The 18,211-nt window shown below is 41.9% G+C and overlaps 1 protein-coding gene across 1 annotated transcript in view; it reads right to left on the bottom strand.

Moving 5' to 3' along the window:
* The window catches only part of LOC120059294 (AMP deaminase 1-like), a 35,772-nt gene extending 23,535 nt beyond the window's left edge, over nucleotides 1-12,237 (bottom strand). The window contains exons 1-4 of the mRNA XM_039008242.1: nucleotides 12,149-12,237; nucleotides 6,057-6,062; nucleotides 3,075-3,240; nucleotides 2,794-2,959 (exon numbers count right to left, since the gene is read on the bottom strand). Coding sequence (XP_038864170.1) covers nucleotides 2,794-2,959; nucleotides 3,075-3,240; nucleotides 6,057-6,062; nucleotides 12,149-12,170 — 360 coding nt within the window. The 5' untranslated portion in view covers nucleotides 12,171-12,237. The remainder of the gene's footprint in view (nucleotides 1-2,793; nucleotides 2,960-3,074; nucleotides 3,241-6,056; nucleotides 6,063-12,148) is intronic.
* Between the last annotated feature and the right edge of the window lie 5,974 nt (nucleotides 12,238-18,211).

Here is an 18,211-nt window from a genome sequence, read left to right as displayed (position 1 = left end):
AAGCTACGTCTGGTAAGACGAGGGGTGGTGGTGTGTGTCTTTTGTCAATAACAGCTGGTGGTCTAATATTAAAGTAGTCTCGAGGTATTGCTCGCCTGAGGTAGAGTACCTTATGATAAGCTGTAGACCACACTATCTACCAAAAGAGTTCTCATCTATATTATTCGTAGCTGTCTATTTACCACCACAGACCGATGCTGGCACTAAGAGCACACTCAACCAACTCTATAAGGCCATTAGCAAACAAGAAAATGTTCACCCAGAAGCGCCGCTCCTAGTGCCTGGGGACTTTAATACAGGCAAACTTAAATCAGCTTTACCAAATTTTTACCAGCATGTCACATGTTTAAACAGAGGGAAAAAAACTCTAGACCACCTTTACTCCACACACAGAGATGCATACAAAACTCTCCCCCGCCCTCCATTTGGCAAATCCGACCACAATGCTATCCTCCTGATTCCTGCTTACAAGCAAAAACTAAAGCAGGAAGTACCAGTGACTCGATCAATACTGAAGTGGTCAGATGGCGCTGGACTGGACTGGAATATGTTCCGGGATTCATCCAATGGCATTGAGGAGTATACCACCTCAGTCATCGGCTTCATCAATAAGTGCATCGACGACGTCATCCCCACAGTGACCGTACGTACATATCAGAAGCCATGGATTACAGGCAACATCAGCATCAAACTAAAGGCTAGAGCTGCCGCTTTCAAGGAGCAGGACACTAATCTAGACGCATATAAGAAATCCCGCTATGCCCTCAGGCGAACCATCAAACAAGCAAAGCGTCAAAACAGGATTAAGATTGAATCCTACGACACCAGCCCTGACGCTCGTTGGATGTGGCAGGGCTTAAACTATTAAGGACTACAAAGGGAAACCCAGACGTGAGCTTCCCAGTGACGCGAGCCTACCAGATGAGCTAAATGCCTTTCATGCTTGCTTTGAGGCAAGCAATACTGAAGCATGCACAAGAGCACCAGCTGTTCTGGATGACTGTGTGATAACTCTCTTGATAGCCGATGTGGTCAAGACCTTTAAACAGGACAACATTCACAAAGCCGTGGGGCCTGATGCATTACCAGGACGTGTACTCAAAGAATGCGCGGACCAACTGGCAAGTGTACATTTTCAACCTCTCCCTGACTGAGTCTGTAATACCTACATGTTTCAGGCAGACCACCATAGTCCCTGTGCCCAAGGAAGCGAAGGTAACCTGCCTAAATGATTACCGCCCCGTAGCACTCACTTCGGTAGCCATGAAGTGCTTTGAAAGGCTGGTCATGGCTCACATCAACAGCATCCTCCCGGATAGCCTAGACCCACTCCAATTTGCATACCGCCCCAACAGATCCACAGATGACACAATCGCAATCGCACTCCACACTGCCCTTTCCCACCTGGACAAAAGGAACACCTATGTGAGAATGCTGTTAATTGACTACAGCTCAGCTCAGCTCAGCTCAACACCATAGTGCCCACAAAGATCATCACTAAGCTAAGGACCCTGGGACTAAACACCTCCCTCTGCAACTGGATCCTGGATTTCCTGACAGGCCGCCCCCAGGTGGTAAGAGTAGGCAACAACACGTCTGCCACCCTGATCCTCAACACAGGGTCCCCTCAGAGGTGCGTACTTAGTCCCCTCCTGTACTCCCTGTTCACCCACGACTGCATGGCCAAACACGACTCCAACACCATTATTAAGTTTGCTGACGACACAATAGTGATAGGCCTCACCGACAAAGATGAGACAGCTTACAGGGAGGAGGTCAGAGAACTGACAGTGTGGTACCAGGACAACAACCTCTCCCTCAATGTGAGCAAGACAAAGGAGCTGATCGTGGACTACAGGAAAAGGCGGGCCGAACAGGCCCCCATTTAACATCAACGGGGGTGTAGTGGAGTTAAAGTTTCTTGGTGTCCACATCACCAACGATCTGTCATGGTCCAAACACACCAAGACGGGGCATGACAATACCTTTTCCCCCTCAGGAGACTGAAAAGATTTGGCATGGGTCCCCAGATCCTCAAAGTTCTACAGCTGCACCATCGGTTGCATCACCGCCTGGTATTGCATCTGACCGTAAGGCGCTATAGAGGGCAGTGCATACAGCCCAGTCCATCACTGGGGCCAAGCTTCCTGCAAACCAGGACCTATATAATAGGCGGTGTCAGAGGAAAGCCCATAAAATTATCAAAGACTCCAGTCACCCATGTCATAGACTGTTCTCTCTGCTACCGCACGGCAAGCGGTACCGAACGCCAAGTCTAGGACCAAAAGGCTCCTTAACAGCTTCTACCTCCAAGCCATAAGACTGCTGAACAATTAATCAAATGGCCACCTGACTATTACATTGACACCCCCCCCCCCCATTTATTTTGTATATTGCTGCTACTAACTGTTATCTATGCATAGTCACTTCACCCCTACCTACATGTACAAATTACCTCAAACCGTTACCCCCTGTACATAGCCTCGTTATTGTTATGTTATTGTGTTAATTTGTATTATATTTTACTTTATTTAATTTGGTAAATATTTTCTTAACTCTTCTTGAACTGCACTGTTGGTTAAGGGCTTGTAAGTAAGCAGTTCACGTTAAGGTCTACACTTGTTGTAGTCGGCGCATGTGACAAATAAAGTTTGATTTGATTTATGAGTGGGGTCCATCATGTTCGACCCTGCTGACATCTTGAACCAGGTCTCTCTTGCAAAGGAGATTTGATTTCCATAAGACTAACCTGGATAAAAGGGAAATGTAGGCTACATAGCTAAGATATAATACCCCAGAGGCATAGTCTCCAATGATGGCCACTCTCTGGAAGTCAGGCACTTCTAGGTAGGTTGGTATGTCCAACAACACATCTGCCACAGGGGTCAGCACCTTCCTGGCCTGGTCACTCATTGATGAAGGTAAAGGGATGGTGCGACACTTCTGCTGTCTCTTCTTACTACGGAGGGGGAGGAGGGACAGACAAACAGTGGATTTAGTGGTAAGGCAAAGGATGATACCATTGTTGGACAGTTCACATGAAGAAGAAAAAAGATTTAGGAACTACTACCCACCGTTTGTCAGTATCTTCATCGGTGTGCAGATGGTGGGCCATTTCCTGTTGGAGGATGGGACAGTCATCTTGCACTTCAAACATGGAGATCTCATCACGGACGCCCTCACCTTTGGTCTCCGATGCAAAGACTTTCTCCGCAAAGGCAAGCATATGCTCATCGGTCTCTGGCAGAAACACATAGGTGTTACCCACCCTGTTTTTTCAAAGGTAGTTACTAAGTTGAAAATTTGCACTTTTATTACGTCATTTTCTACATTTGGTTTTGTTTCCCAAAAGCTATTCAAGTGCACTACCCAGGAAATTATGCAATGAAATGGACAACATGGAGTGTTGACCCGAAATAAGCACTGAACATGGAACAAGCTATCAGCAGCATAGATTCAACAGGCGTGATAAAGCAAGCTACAGTAGGATGGTCAAATTCATCATGATTGAAATTATTGTTTGAAATTATTTTGTAAAAAACAAGGTACTATCACAAAGGGAAACATTAGACATACCTTATTGCAACAGTTGAAAACAGACTCTCCAGCAGCACATGCTTTGTGTGTATAAGACCAAGCAGAACTTGGTCCAACGTCAACTCACAGCTCTCAGCACTAGCCTGGGCTATGACCACAAGGTTCCATGCACACAAAGCTACAGTAATCCAGCACAAAGATTAGGGCCAGACAACTCACATAAACACTCAACAACTTGCTCTGCACTTACATCAAATATCTACAGTACAAACAAGACAGCCTTCTCGGGCCAAACGAGACAAAGAGGCTGTGATACTGCAGCAACTCTTGGCCTATCTTGTTCCTGGAGTCATAGTGTCTGTGGACTCAACAAGGCCCAGAAAACTCAAGCGCATTCGGACTGATCAATTCATTGATTCATTTTTTTTGTCTAGCATCCACTACAAACTTTATTCTATGACAAATAAGTGAATGAATTAATGTTGACAGTCACAAATTTCTACGGTGGGACATACAGTGCATATAATTCACACACTTGGATTATTATTGTTTTCAAGTAGAATTAAAATTAATTTTGTAATTTTTTGTTGATCGACACAAAATAATCTAATGTAAAAGTGGAAGAAAAATGTAACACAAATAATTAACTAAACACTAATGTATCTTGATTTGATAAGTATTCACCCCCATGAGTCAATACATGTTAGAAACACCTTTGGCAGAAAATTACAGCTGCAAGTACTTTGGGGTAAGTCTCACATAAGTCTCACTTTCCACACCTGGATTGTACAATATTTTCCCATTTACTATTTTCAAAATTCTTCAAGCACTGTCAAGTTATTTGTTGATGATTGCTAGACAGCCATTTTCAGGTTTTGCCATAGATTTTCAAGCAAATTTAAGTCAAAACTGTTACTAGGCCACTTAGGAACATTTAATATCATCTTGGTAAGCAACTGTAGTGTAGATTTGGCCTTGTGTTGTAGGTTCTTATCCTGCTGAAAGGTGAATTAATTTGTCTCTCAGTGTCTGGTGGAAAGCAGACTGAACCAGGTTTTCTTCTAGGATTTTACCTGTGGTTAGCTCCATTGTCTCTTTTTATCCTAGTCCTTGCCGATGACAAGCATACTCATAACATGATGCAGCCACCACCATGCTTGAAAATATGTAAAGTAGTACTCAGTGATGTGTTGTGTTGGATTTTCCCCAAACATAACACTTTGTATTCAGGACAAAAAGTTAATTTCTTTGGCACATTTTTTGCAGTATTACTTTAGTGCTATGTTGCAAACATGATGCAGGTTTTGGAATATTTTTTGTTCTGTGTGTTTAGGTTAGCATTGTGGAGTAACTGCAATGTTATTGATCCATCCTCAGTTTTCTCCCATCACAGCCATTAAACTCTGTTACTGTTTTAAAATCACCATTGGCCAAACGGTGAAATCCCTGAGCGGTTTCCTTCTTCTGCTAGCAACTCAGTTAGGAAGGACGCCTGCATCGTAATAGTGACTGGTTGTATTGATACAACATTAAAACATTTTGGACCCCTTTTTCTCCCCAATTTCGTGGTATCCAATTGGTAGTTAGTCTTATCGCAGCAACTCCCGTACGGACTCGGGAGAGGCGAAGGTCGAGAGCAATGCGTCCTCCGAAACACAACCCAACCAAGCCCCACTGCTTCTTGACACAATGCCCACTTAAACCGGAAGCCAGCCACACCAATGTGTCGGAGGAAACACCGTACACCTGGTGACCGTGTCAGCGTGCACTGGGCCTGCCCGACACATGGGTCGCTAGTGCGCGATGGGACAAGGACATCCCTGCCGGCCAAACCCTCCCCTAACCCAGGCGACGCTGGGCCAATTGTGCGCCGCCCCATGAGTCTCCCGGTCGCGGCCGGCTGCGACAGAGCCTGGACTCAAACCCAGAATCTCTAGTGGCACAGCTAGCATTGCGATGCAGTGCCTTAGACCACTGTGCCACTCTGGAGGCCATCTAAAGCTTAATTAATAACTTTACCATGCTCAGATGTATATTCAGTGTCTGCTTTTGTTTTTACCCATCTGCCAATTGGCGCCTTTCTTTGTGATGCATTGGAACAGCCCCCTTGGTCATTGTGGTTGAATCTGTGCTTGAAATACGCTACTCGAATGAGGGACCTTACAGATAATTGTATGTGTGGGGTACAGAGATGGGGTAGTCACTCAAAAATAATGTTAACCCTAATATTGCATATAGCGTGAGTCCATGCAACTTATTACATGATTTGTTAAGCAAATTTGGACTAGTGAACTTATTTAGGCTTGCCATAACAAAAATAACATAACATAACAAAAATTGATTTAATTTTCTTATTAATTTGACATTGAGGTATTTTGTGTAGATCAAAATTATATCCACTTTGTAAAACAAAACAAAACATTTTAAAACCCAAGGGGGTAAATACTTACGATATGCACTGTACATGCAGGGTCAGGTTTCTCTACATTTGATATCTTCTTCTCACCCTTTATACTTACTTTGACCTGATAGTGCATTCCACAGCAGGAGAGCAGAGGATAACCCAAAATGGAACCAAAGAAACAAAGACAAGTCATGTTAGGAATTAAATAAATGAGTTAAATGATGTTACCAAAGTATTACACATTAAAATGAATGAGCTACCCCTTCCTGGTCTGTTTGATTTGATCAAATAATAGAAACCCCTTTTCCCATTTAGAGATGCAACCCTCCTGATTCAGCACGAGATGACTTAAACATAATGATAGTCAATTGAGTTAGTTATGAAGGCGTTGATAAAATACTAACAATGAATCGCACCATGACTGAAAGACACAACAAAATCAACTAGAGCATCGATGGATGTGTATTGAGGTTAAACATTAATCTATGCAAACAAGCATGAAATTCATTTTGTTCAATTGTCACTTCAACTGTCATGCACTCTCACGTAGCCCTACGGTGACTCAATGAGACATGCCACCTTTGATTAATTTATTCCTTTAGCAGTGGCGGATTTAGGTATAGGCGACATGGGCAGCCGCCCTGGGCGGCATCTTCCCGGGGGCAGCACGTGGCGCCCACACAAAAACATTCGGATTGTTGACATTTGCACGATCGGCTTTCGATCGCTCATTTGCATGTCACGTCAATGATATTATGTCAAACTTGTCGGAGTGGGAGCCCTGATTCTAGTTTGTGAGCTAGGCAGGCTACTGCCTGGGAAGGTCTCCCACTCAGAAGTACGAAATGGGGAGGGGTGCGTGGGTAGGTTGACCTCAGGTCTCCCCACTGGAAGCCCAAGGTAGGGGGAGCGGGTGAATCTATCAAATAGTGCACCTCTTTGTACAGTACTAACGCAATTAGTAAAATCAGTCACACAATGAAATGCTACCAATTAAACAACAATTCATTCATAATATTGTGAATATATAGTTCCACAGACATAGTTTCATTTTTTTCTGGTTTTGCGAAATCGTTAAGAATAATATAAACACCACCAAGGTGAATTGGTTTAGTCTTGACTCTTGGTTGACAGTGTTGGTGGATGGGTAATATATTGATGCCTCGATTGCCAAATCAACACATTTGTTTCTATTTGTCTTTGTTAGTTCTTTTTGATATTTATGAGTCTTATTTGTGTATATATTTTTATATTTATATAGTTATGATTATTTGTTTGTTTGTTTTCCAAATGGAGCCATACAAGCTAGAACCGCCACTGCCTTTACGTGTTCACTCTCAATACCTTATCCTTGGATGAAGAACAACACGTTTCTCTACTGTAGGTGCTTTTACGTCAGACGACCCAGAAAATGAACATTGTTCTACATTGTAAAGTGAACACTAAACAAATAAATAAATTGAACCTTCTAATCTGCATGTCCATTGTATTCCACCACATTGTCGTGCATTCCCTTCAGGGAAATCAGTGCATTGGAACACAGTGATCGAGGGGACTATGCCAACCAATCCCTATGCGATCCATGCATTTGAAATACTCCCCATGTGTTCCTATACCCCTTCCCTGTCTCTCTCCATACTTGCCCTTTCCCTCTGTGGAGTTATCAAAATGTCCCAGTCACATAGGGACAGTCCAGGTAGAGGGAAACAAACAAAAAGATGTGTGGGTTATCTCAGAAGGAGAGGTAATGAAAACAAAGCAGGTTGGCTGCTGCCTAAAGTAAAAATATATATATACAGTTGAAGTCGGAAGTTTACATTCACCTTAGCCAACTACATTTGATAGACAGGGTCCTGAAAAAGGGACAGTTCTTTTTTTGTTGTTGCTGTGTTTACATACATACATACATACATACATACATACATACATACAGTTGAAGTCGGAAGTTTACATACACCTTAGCCAAATACATTGAAACTCAGTTTTTCACAATTCCTGACATTTAATCCCTGTAAAAATTTCCTGTTTTAGGTCAGTTAGGATCACCACTTTATTTTAACAATGTGAAATGTCAGAATAATAGTAGAGAATGATTTATTTCAGCTTTTATTTCTTTCATCACATTCCCAGTGGGTCAGAAGTTTACATACACTCAATTAGTATTTGGTAGCATTGCCTTTAAATTGTTTAACTTGGGTCAAACGTTTCGGGTAGCCTTTCACAAGCTTCCCACCATAAGTTGGGGGAATTTTGGTCCATTCCTCCTGACAGAGCTGGTGTAACTGAGTCAGGTTTGTAGGCCTCCTTGCTCGCACACACTTTTTCAGTTCTGCCACATATTTTCTATAGGATTGAGGTCAGGGCTTTGTGATGGCCACTCCAATACCTTGACGTCGTTGTCCTTAAGCCATTTTGCCACAACTTTGGAACTATGCTTGGGGTCATTGTCCATTTGGAAGACCCATTCGCGACCAAGCTTTAACTTCCTGACTGATGTCTTGAGATGTTGCTTCAATATATCCACATAATTTTACTTCCTCATGCCATCTATTTTGTGAAGTGCACCAGAACCTCCTGCAGCAAAGCACCCCCACAACATGATGCTGCCACCCCCGTGCTTCACGGTTGGGATGGTGTTCTTCGGCTTGCAACCATCCCCCTTTTTCCTCCAAACATAATGATGGTCATTATGGCCAAACAGCTCTATTTTTGTTTCATCAGACCAGAGGACATTTCTCCAAAAAGTATGATCTTTGTCCCCATGTGCAGTTGCAAACCATAGTCTGGCTTTTTTTATGGCGGTTTTGGAGCAGTGGCTTTTTCCTTGCTGAGCAGCCTTTCAGGTTATGTCGATATAGGACTCGTTTTACTGTGGATATAGATACTTTTGTACCGGTTTCCTCCAGCATCTTCACAAGGTCCTTTGCTGTTGTTCTGGGATTGATTTGCACTTTTCGCATCAAAGTACGTTCATCTCTAGGAGACAGAACGCATCGCCTTCCTGAGCGGTATGATGGCTGCGTGGTCCCGTGGTGTTTATACTTGCGTACTATTGTTTGTACAGGTGAACGTGGTACCTTCAGGCATTTGGAAATTGCATCCAAGGATGAACCAGACTTGTGGAGGTCTACATTTTTTTTTCTGAGGTCTTGGCTGATTTCTTTTGATTTTTCCATGATGTCAAGCAAAGAGGCACTGAGTCTGAAGGTAGGCCTTGAAATACATCCACAGGTACGCCTCCAATTGACTCAAATGATGTCAATTAGCCTATCAGAAGCTTCTAAAGCCATGACATAATTTTCTGGAATTTTCTAAGCTGTTTAAAGACATAGTTAACTTAGTGTATGTAAACTTCTGACCCACTGGAATTGTGATACAGTGAATTATAAGTGAAATAATCTGTAAAAAATAGTCTGTAAAAAATTTTGGAAAAATTACTTCAACTGTATATATTACACAAACCTTTTTATTTGACATACCTACCTTTTTTCAATCCACAACAATTTAACATGTACATTTTGTAACCATGTTGACTATGCAGGGCCTTTGTACTTAATATGACTCAACTTGAACACAACCGACCATGAGTTTACATCCATTGTAGGCAGTCTCGGAATGTTCCTGTGTTTGTGTTTACGTTATGCCCTGGGCATGCTCCAACCTCATATCTAACCTCTGCACCCACTGTCACCCTTATCCAGTCAGCCAGCCAATGCCTCCTGGAGAGCAGCTGTCTGAACGATAGCACTTCTATTTTCTACCCCGTCAAAAAAATCTGTTTGTGATATCCCTCCCCCCAGACAGCAGGGCCCTCTTATGATTGAATTACACTCAGGAACTCATTACAATAGTCATACAGGGAGCTGATAGAGATGATACAGTACTATTCAGTACCAGTATTACAAGAAAAACATGGGCCAGCTGTTTGCTAACAGCCTTAGTAGAAAAATATAACAAAACAGAAATAAACCACTTGATTCTGAATGGTGACGCAGGTCTAGTGTTCATTTACACAACATCATTCAGAAACTGATATAGCATTTAACTATTGCACAAAAATGCATGGTGTTCACTGGTATCAATGTGCTATACTACAAGTTATAAACTGGGTGGTTCGAGCCCTGAATGCTGATTGGCTGACAGCCGTGGTATATCAGACCGTATACCACGGGTATGACAAAACATTTATTTTTACTGAACCTAATTAATTACACCACAAATGCATGGTGCCTAAGAACAGACCTTAGCTGGGGTATATTGGCCATATACCACACCCCCTCGGGCCTTATTGCTGAAATATCTAGCAGTGTTTACAAATCATTGCAACATTTATTCAGGAAAAGCTACTTCAATTGACTCATTTGTGGTGTAATTAGGGCAGTAAAAATAAATGTTGCAAAATGTATTCAGCAAAAAGCTACTACAGTACACTCATTTGTGATGTCATTGTTATCTGGGAAATAGTTATAATTACGTTGGTAACCAGTTTATAATAGCAATAAGGCACATCAGGGTTTGTGGTATATAGCCAATATATCATGGCTAAGAGTTGTGCCTAAGAACAGCCCTTAGCTGTGGTATATTGGCTATATACCACACCCCCTCGTGCCTTATTGCTTAAATGACCAACACAAAATGTTTGGCTGAAATACAACATGTCCTGTGTTCTTCCATAACGACACTTGACCAAGCAGAATTTGCTGACAAGTTACAGCCATCAATCTCTAACTTTCTCAATTTCACTGCTCTGACGCAACCACTCAGCATATCCCTCATTCAATTTCTCCTCTACTCTCAATCTAAAAGGCAACACCAGTACAGGACATCATGTAACATTGTGTATTATAGTACATCCACACACGTTTAATGTAACATAACAGGTATTGGACAGAAATACTGGAACTGGGAAGACTCTCCAACACTCCGTCAGAGAGTTTTGGGGCTCCCCGAGTGGCGCAGCGGTCTAAGGCACTGCATCTCAGCGCTAGAGGTGTCACGACAGACCCTGGTTCGATTCCAGGCTGTATCACATCCGGCCGTGATTGGGAGTCCCATAGGGCGGCGCACAATTGGCCCAGCTTCGTACAGGTTTGGCCGGGGTAGGCAGTCATTGTAAATAAGAATGTTCTTAACTGGCTTACCTAGTTAAATGAAAAGAATGTGATCATGTGGACTGCTTGCTCATAGGTGGAGGTTCATATTATGCCTTAACTTCATATTGGAACTGTATGCATCTTGCCAGCAAGGTGTTCGCAGGGCCGGATTACCAAATGGGCACGGCCCCCTGGGGCCCCAACCCCGTTGGCATATAATAGCAAAATATGTAGAATTGCAGTAAATTAGCTTAAAACTTTGACATTTTCTCTCAGCCTCATGGCAAAATGTGAACAAAAGCATGAGATGAGCTTTAAAACAGAAAATCATGCCCCATAGCAACAACATCAAAAAAGTGTGTAGAATAGCATTACATAGCTGCACATTATTCTCTCTGCACCATGACAAAATGTGTTCAAATTTAGGAAGTTATCCCCGGGTCCCCAAATGCGGTAGTCCATTTGATTAGACACTAAAGCTGTCAAGCTAATTCTCTGCCCATCACTAATAATGTCAGTGACATTGGCTAGCAGACAGACAAACAAATGCCTCAATGGGTATGTACCACTAGAACAGTTGGTCTGGTCTGTGCCCATGCCACAAAACCTGGTGTGACTGCGTCAGTAAATTAAAATACCAAAACTCTCTGATATTAAGGCAAATTGAGATTAGTAACTCATTAGAAACTGTTATCCTGTGTAAATCCTTAAAATTAACATTTATGAACAGATTTCCTAAAATGTAAAAAAAAAACAAAAAAAAAACATGAGTGGATAAATCAGCAGAAGTTACTGACTGACTCTTGCAAATGTCAGAAAGTCACCAACATATAATTTGAGTCTGACATTCACAATTAAATGTGTGTTCCGTTAGAAAACAAGCTGTGAAATAAATATAAACCCTGAAAGATTAAGACTGGATAGACAAATCATTGTACAGAAGACTATTACCAAAGAGCTACATTTTCATATATAAAAAAACTGCAATCTGAAAAACTGTTTATTGGCTATGTTGCTGCATGATAGAGCCACCAACAATCTCAGGCCTGGGCATGCCTTGAGTGGGGCAGCAGTCTGTCAATACAATGTCAGCGGCACCCACCAGACGACTCACCTGGCATATTGACTTTAGGCATGGTGATGGCTGTTCGATTCCACAAACGTGCTCCCTGAGGACTAGTAAAGCTGGTCAGCTACTGGACCGGTGTAGCAGGGAAATGTAGAGTAATCTGCCTCTCCAGTGCAATATGAAGCTGTGCCTGCGCCGTGTAACCAGAGCCTGCAATGCCCACACAGGATACGCAAAAGAGGATCCTGCGTGCCCACTCTATTTTTAAGTTTTAATATCTGTCCCGGTCTCCCTGACAAGTACAGACAGAGGGACAGAGGGAGACGGTCTGGTGTTATACAAGTCTGATAGCTGGTCAAGTTCAAGAGTACAAACTTATTTTTCTGTTTCCATAAGGGTGGTCAGTGGGAAAACAACTGGGAAATCATTATCTGGAAAACTAGTCGGCACTGAACAGTCTAGACAATCACTTAAATAATGTTTTTAATTATACATTATAAACTGGATGGCTCGAGCCCTGAATGCTGATTGGCTGACAACCGTGGTATATCAGACTGTATACCACAGGTATGACAAAACACTATTTATGCCACAAATGCGTGGTACCTAAGAACAGGCCTTAGCCGTGGTATATTGGCCATTTACCACACCCCCTCGGGCCTTATTGCTAAAGTATCTAGCAGTGTTTACAAATCATTGCAGAATATATTCAGGAAAAGCTACTACAATTGACTCATTTGTGGTGTAATTAGGGCAGTAAAAATAAATGTTGCAAAATGTATTCAGCAAAGGCTACTACAGTACACTCATTTGTGACCTGGGAAATAGTTCAGAACACAAAAGAAGCATCAAATATCCAGCAGTTTCTGAAACAACAGCAGAGAACCTGCGTTAAGTCAAAGTAGTCCACTTCTCCCCCCCAAAGGCCTTTGAGCATGTGTGCAGGGAAGGGCAGCTTTTTATTAGCCAAGAATAGCCAGGTTGCTGGTTGGAAATGTAAGAACATATAAAAACTAAGGCACAACGGACAAACCAAGCCTGAAAAGCTGCATGGTCCAGAAAAAAGCATTTTGGCTGTAGAGTCTCCAACAACACTGACAAATTACCTACTAAATCTAGTCACAACTATGAAAGAGTAACCACTTGAGATCACATAATCTTATGAGTGTGTGTGGATCCATTTCCATCATGCAATGTTCCTGCTTTTCCTACACTGCAGAATTGAAGTCCTCCACTCCCTGACAAGCCTAAGGTTAAAACGTGTAAGAAAATGTTCACTGAGAAATAGGTACTGTAATCTCAAATACAAGATATTCTCCTTTCTCCCACTTTCATGCTCCAAAGGGTGCCAAACTCAATAATTTAGCTAATATGACTTCTGCTTGACCAGGAAAATAAACCAAAGTAAAGTAAACCAATCTGATAGATCCTTTAAGAATATATAAAGGATGTATTGATAAAACATTCTGAAATGTCTTTTGATTAATCTTGAACAGACAAGATTACAACTCCTCCCAGTTTGGCAAGGAGAGGAAGCTCATGGAAGTTTATGACCTTTTTTTGGTACACTTTTAAGACAGTACTGGGAAGAAAAACGTGAAGCTAAGAACACGTGTGAAAACACCTAAGCCCATGCACCAACCTCATACCTGATTCTCCAATGTCCCCCAGTGCTTTCTCAGAACAGCCCTGAAGACACAACCAATCTATTTAGGGAATGCAATCCCAAATGTCAAAGCTCATTTCAGTGTGCAGCCAATAAAGGAAATCAAGTAAGAGAGATGGATTGAGAGCAGGGAGGTGGGCAGTGGGAGACATTGGGTAGACAGGCGGGAGGTGGCCAGTGAGGGGCATTGGCAGAGAAGTTTCCCTATACTCTGAAAATAAATATCAGATAATTTGAGGGACTAATTCCTGGTCCTCTGACCCCAACTGGTCACATTACAGAAGATTAACAATAACGATAGCTGAGCTCTTTCCGCATTATTGCCAAAGTGATATAAAACTGCACTCTACATGTTATTGTATGTCATGATCATGAATGACATACACAATAAATAAATTTATAGATGCAAAAAGACTTTATACAAGCGAGCACAGCCTCATCGACTCCTTATGAAGAAAGGTTTCCTGGAAATATCTTGTCCAAAATGAGACAAACAAATTCTTACCATAGGAGAGGAGTTCCTGGAAGGAAAAAAAATCTTTCACTTAGCCTCTTCTCTAGTGGGTCACTTGGTGTCTAAGTTTCAAATCTCATATTTCCCCTTAACATTAACATATCTAGGGAGGATAGACTGTCAGACTGAAGCAAAGTTCAACAACAGGTGTTCCACTTCTTTTACTCCAGCCGTTTCCATCATGTACAGTCCCCTCAGAGTATTCACACCCCTTGACATTTCAAAATTTTGTTGTTAGCCTGAATTTAAAATGGATAAAAAAATAAAAAAAGGTTTTACACTGTACCCCATAATGTCAAAGTGGAAACTCAGGGATTTCACCAACCATGAGGCAAATGGTGACTTTAAAACAGTTAATGTATAATGGCTGTGATAGGAGAAAATTGAGGATGGACCAACAACATTGTAGTTACTCCACAATACTAACCTAATTGACAGAATGAAAAGGAAGCCTGTGCAGAATAGAAATGTTCCAAAACATCCATCCTTTTTGCAAGAAGGCACTAAAGCAATACTGCAAAAAATGTGGCAAAGCAATTAACTTTTTGTTCTGAATACCAAAAAAGATGTGTTCGGGGCAAATGCAAAACAACACATTACTGAGTACCACTCTCCATATTTTCAAGCATAGTGGTGGCTGCATCATGTTATGGGTATGCTTGTAATTGTTAAGGACTGGGGAGTTTTCCAGGATAAAAAAATCGAATGAAGCTAAGCACAGGCAACATTCTAGAGAAAAACCTGGTTCAGTCTGCTTTCCACCAGACACGGAGATTAATCCACCTTTGTGCAGGACAACCTATAACACAAGGCTGGAACCCTGCAACCTATAACACTACACTGGAATTGTTTATTATGAAGACAGTGAATGAACCCGAAGTGGCTGAGTTACAGTTTTGACTTAAATCTGCTTGAAAATCTATGGCAAGACCTGAAAATGGTTGTCTAGCAATGATCAACAATTTGACAGAGCTTGAAGAATTTTGAAAATAATGTTGCACATCCAGGTGTGGAACGCTCTTAGAGAAAGATTCACAGCTGTAATTGCTGCCAAAGGGGATTCTAACATGTATTGACTCAGGAGGTTGAATATTTATCTAAATCAAGAGTGGTTTATTTTACAAATGTTAGAATTTTTCTTAGACTTTGACAGAATATTGTGTTGATCATTGACAAAAAAATTACAATTAAATCCAATTGAATCCCACTTTGTAACAACAAAACGTGGAAAAAGTCTAGAGGAGTGAATACTTTCTGAAGGCACTATATCTAGTCTAGTGCACATTCTAGCCTAATTCACTCCTGTCCCACAACAAAAACACATGTAGCCGACTTTATTTAAAGTGGCACAGAACATTGAAAAAAAAGATACTTAAATTCCACAACACTATTTTCAATATCTTCAGTTCAAGGGTGTCTGTCACAATAGACAACCCCAGTCCCAATAGTTTTGGGACAGGAGTAAATTAGACTGTAATTTGCACTAGACCAGATACATGATATTACCCATTTTTACTTGGCAGAAAAACGACTAATTTGTTGACTGAGACTCAGATTGTGAGTGGACCTTTGCTCCCCTTGTCAGTTTAGGTTTGTTTCCGTCACCATATTTTGAGTTCACGCTTCATTTGTGCAGTATGAGCATCCTGTTCAGTTGGTGTTATTGGCAGTAACATTATTTTAGGGTATCCATTCCCTAGAACGGCTAATCCCAAACTGGGGTACGCACAATGTCGTCGAGAGTACGTCAAATAAAAATGTGATTCACATTTTCAAACAGTCCATTTAGATTTTCAATCGTGGATATACCTTTGGTTGATGTTTTTTTCCTCGCCTGAGTAGCCTCGTTTCACTGCCAAAAAATATGAAACCATCTAGTGTTCAGCGAAATAACGTCAAATACCGGCAGCCTAGTCAAATAATTAACATCCAATCACATTAACCGTTACTCTCTCGCGGGAAATCTTCACTCTTGCGCAGACATTTAGAAACTAAACATGACAATTTGAAAAATAAGCCACAGGAGTTTGAGCAAAAATGAAGACGACTTGAGTAGTAAGACATGTATAAAAGCAACAGATACCATTAATAAGAAAGGGCTAGAAGTGTCTTATATGGTGAGCTAGCGATTGGCTAGGACAGGCAAGCCCTATACGCTGCCGCGGATATGGCTGGGACAACGCTGGGGGGAAAGGCCCAAAAAACGATACAGACAATGCCTTCATCAAACAACGCTGTTTCACGACGCATTAGTGACATGGCAGGAGATGTTTTGAAACAATTACAGCTTCGCATACAAGCCAGTGAATTATATGCGTTACAGCTGGATGAGTCAGACGTGGTGGTCCTGGCACAGCTCCTGGTATATGTCCGTTACGTTTATGGGGGGTCAATTAAGGAAGACATCCTCTTCTGCAAACCACTGGAAACCAGGACAACATGAGAGGATATTTTTAAAGTACGGGACAGCTTTGTGACATCAAATGGATTTTGGTGGTCAAGATGTGTTGGTATTTGTACTGATGGCGCAAAAGCCATGACAGGGAAACATAGTGGAGTGGTAATGTAACAGTATAACTTTAAACCGTCCCCTCGCCCCGACACGGGCGCGAACCAGGGACCCTCTGCACACATCAACAACGGTCGCCCACGAAGCATCGTTACCCATCGCTCCACAAAGGCCGCGGCCGGGGCAACACTACTTCTAGGTTTCAGAGCAAGTGACGTAACTGATTGAAACGCTACTAGCGCGTACCCGCTAACTAGCTAGCCATTTCACATCCGTTACAGTAACACGGATGCAAGCAGTTTCTCCCGACGCCACTTGGGAACACTACAGCATCCACCGAGAGGCTCTAACTGCTTGAAAGACGTTTTGGACACTACAGTGAAATGGTTAACTTTGTTAAAGCAAGGCCCCTGAACTCTCGTGTATTTTCTGCATTATGCAATGATATGGGTAGCGACTATGTAACACTTTTACAACATACAGAAAGAAGTGCACTGGTTATCAAGGGGCAAAGTATTGCCACTTTTTTTATTGAGAGACGAGCTTATTGAGAAATCGCGCTGGTAAGACACTGATGCTCTTTGCAACCATGTACCTATGTGAGAGTGGATTCTCGGCCCTCACTCGCATGAAAACTAAATACAGGCACAGACACACAGGAAATTATTTAAGACAGACTCTCCAATACAACCCAACATTGCAGAGTCAAGTGCATCCTTTCAAGCACACCCTTCTCATTAACCTGTGGTGAGTTATTCACAATTTGAGATGAACAAATAAGGTTTTATATGTAAGATGGCTAAATAAAGAGCAAAATTATTGATTATTATGTGCGCCCTTGTCCTATAAGAACTCTGTCACTTCCCATGAACCGGGTTGTGACAAACGCATTAATTCTTACATGTATTAAACATATCGTATAGTGTGTGTGCCTCAGGCTTACAATGATGGCAAAAAACATTTGAGTGCGCGCTGACCCTGGTGCTAGAGGGGGTACGCAGCTGGAGGTTGAATGTTTGAAGGGGTACGGGACTATAAAAAGTTTCGGAACCAATGCCCTAGAACAGGGGTTCTTTAACTTATAAATAGCTAGTCATGTTTATAAGGGAGTAACCGTGTCGTTATATGAATTTGTTTGTTTCGATTGACTCATTACTAAGCACTTCCCCACACAAAACACATTGAGGTAGCTCCTCGTTAATTCTCAAAGTTTGTATGAAAGAGAGAAACTCATCGCTGTACTGGCTTTTCATGACGATTGAGCTCAGTCAGAACTTGTTGCGAGCATGAGTCCATTTGGCGAGTGGGAATGACAAAACAGTGGTTAACAGCGCATCATCTGCTGTTGAACGATAGCGCTGCAGCGTGTCGCGGAGTGATCAAGAAAACTCCAGAAAAAATATCTGGTAAACCGCGAAG

This window comes from Salvelinus namaycush, chromosome 14, assembly GCF_016432855.1.
Source record: "Salvelinus namaycush isolate Seneca chromosome 14, SaNama_1.0, whole genome shotgun sequence".
NCBI lineage: Eukaryota > Metazoa > Chordata > Actinopteri > Salmoniformes > Salmonidae > Salvelinus > Salvelinus namaycush.
The sequence above is the reverse complement of the archived record's forward strand: the minus strand, read 5'-3'. Positions and strand labels throughout refer to the sequence as shown.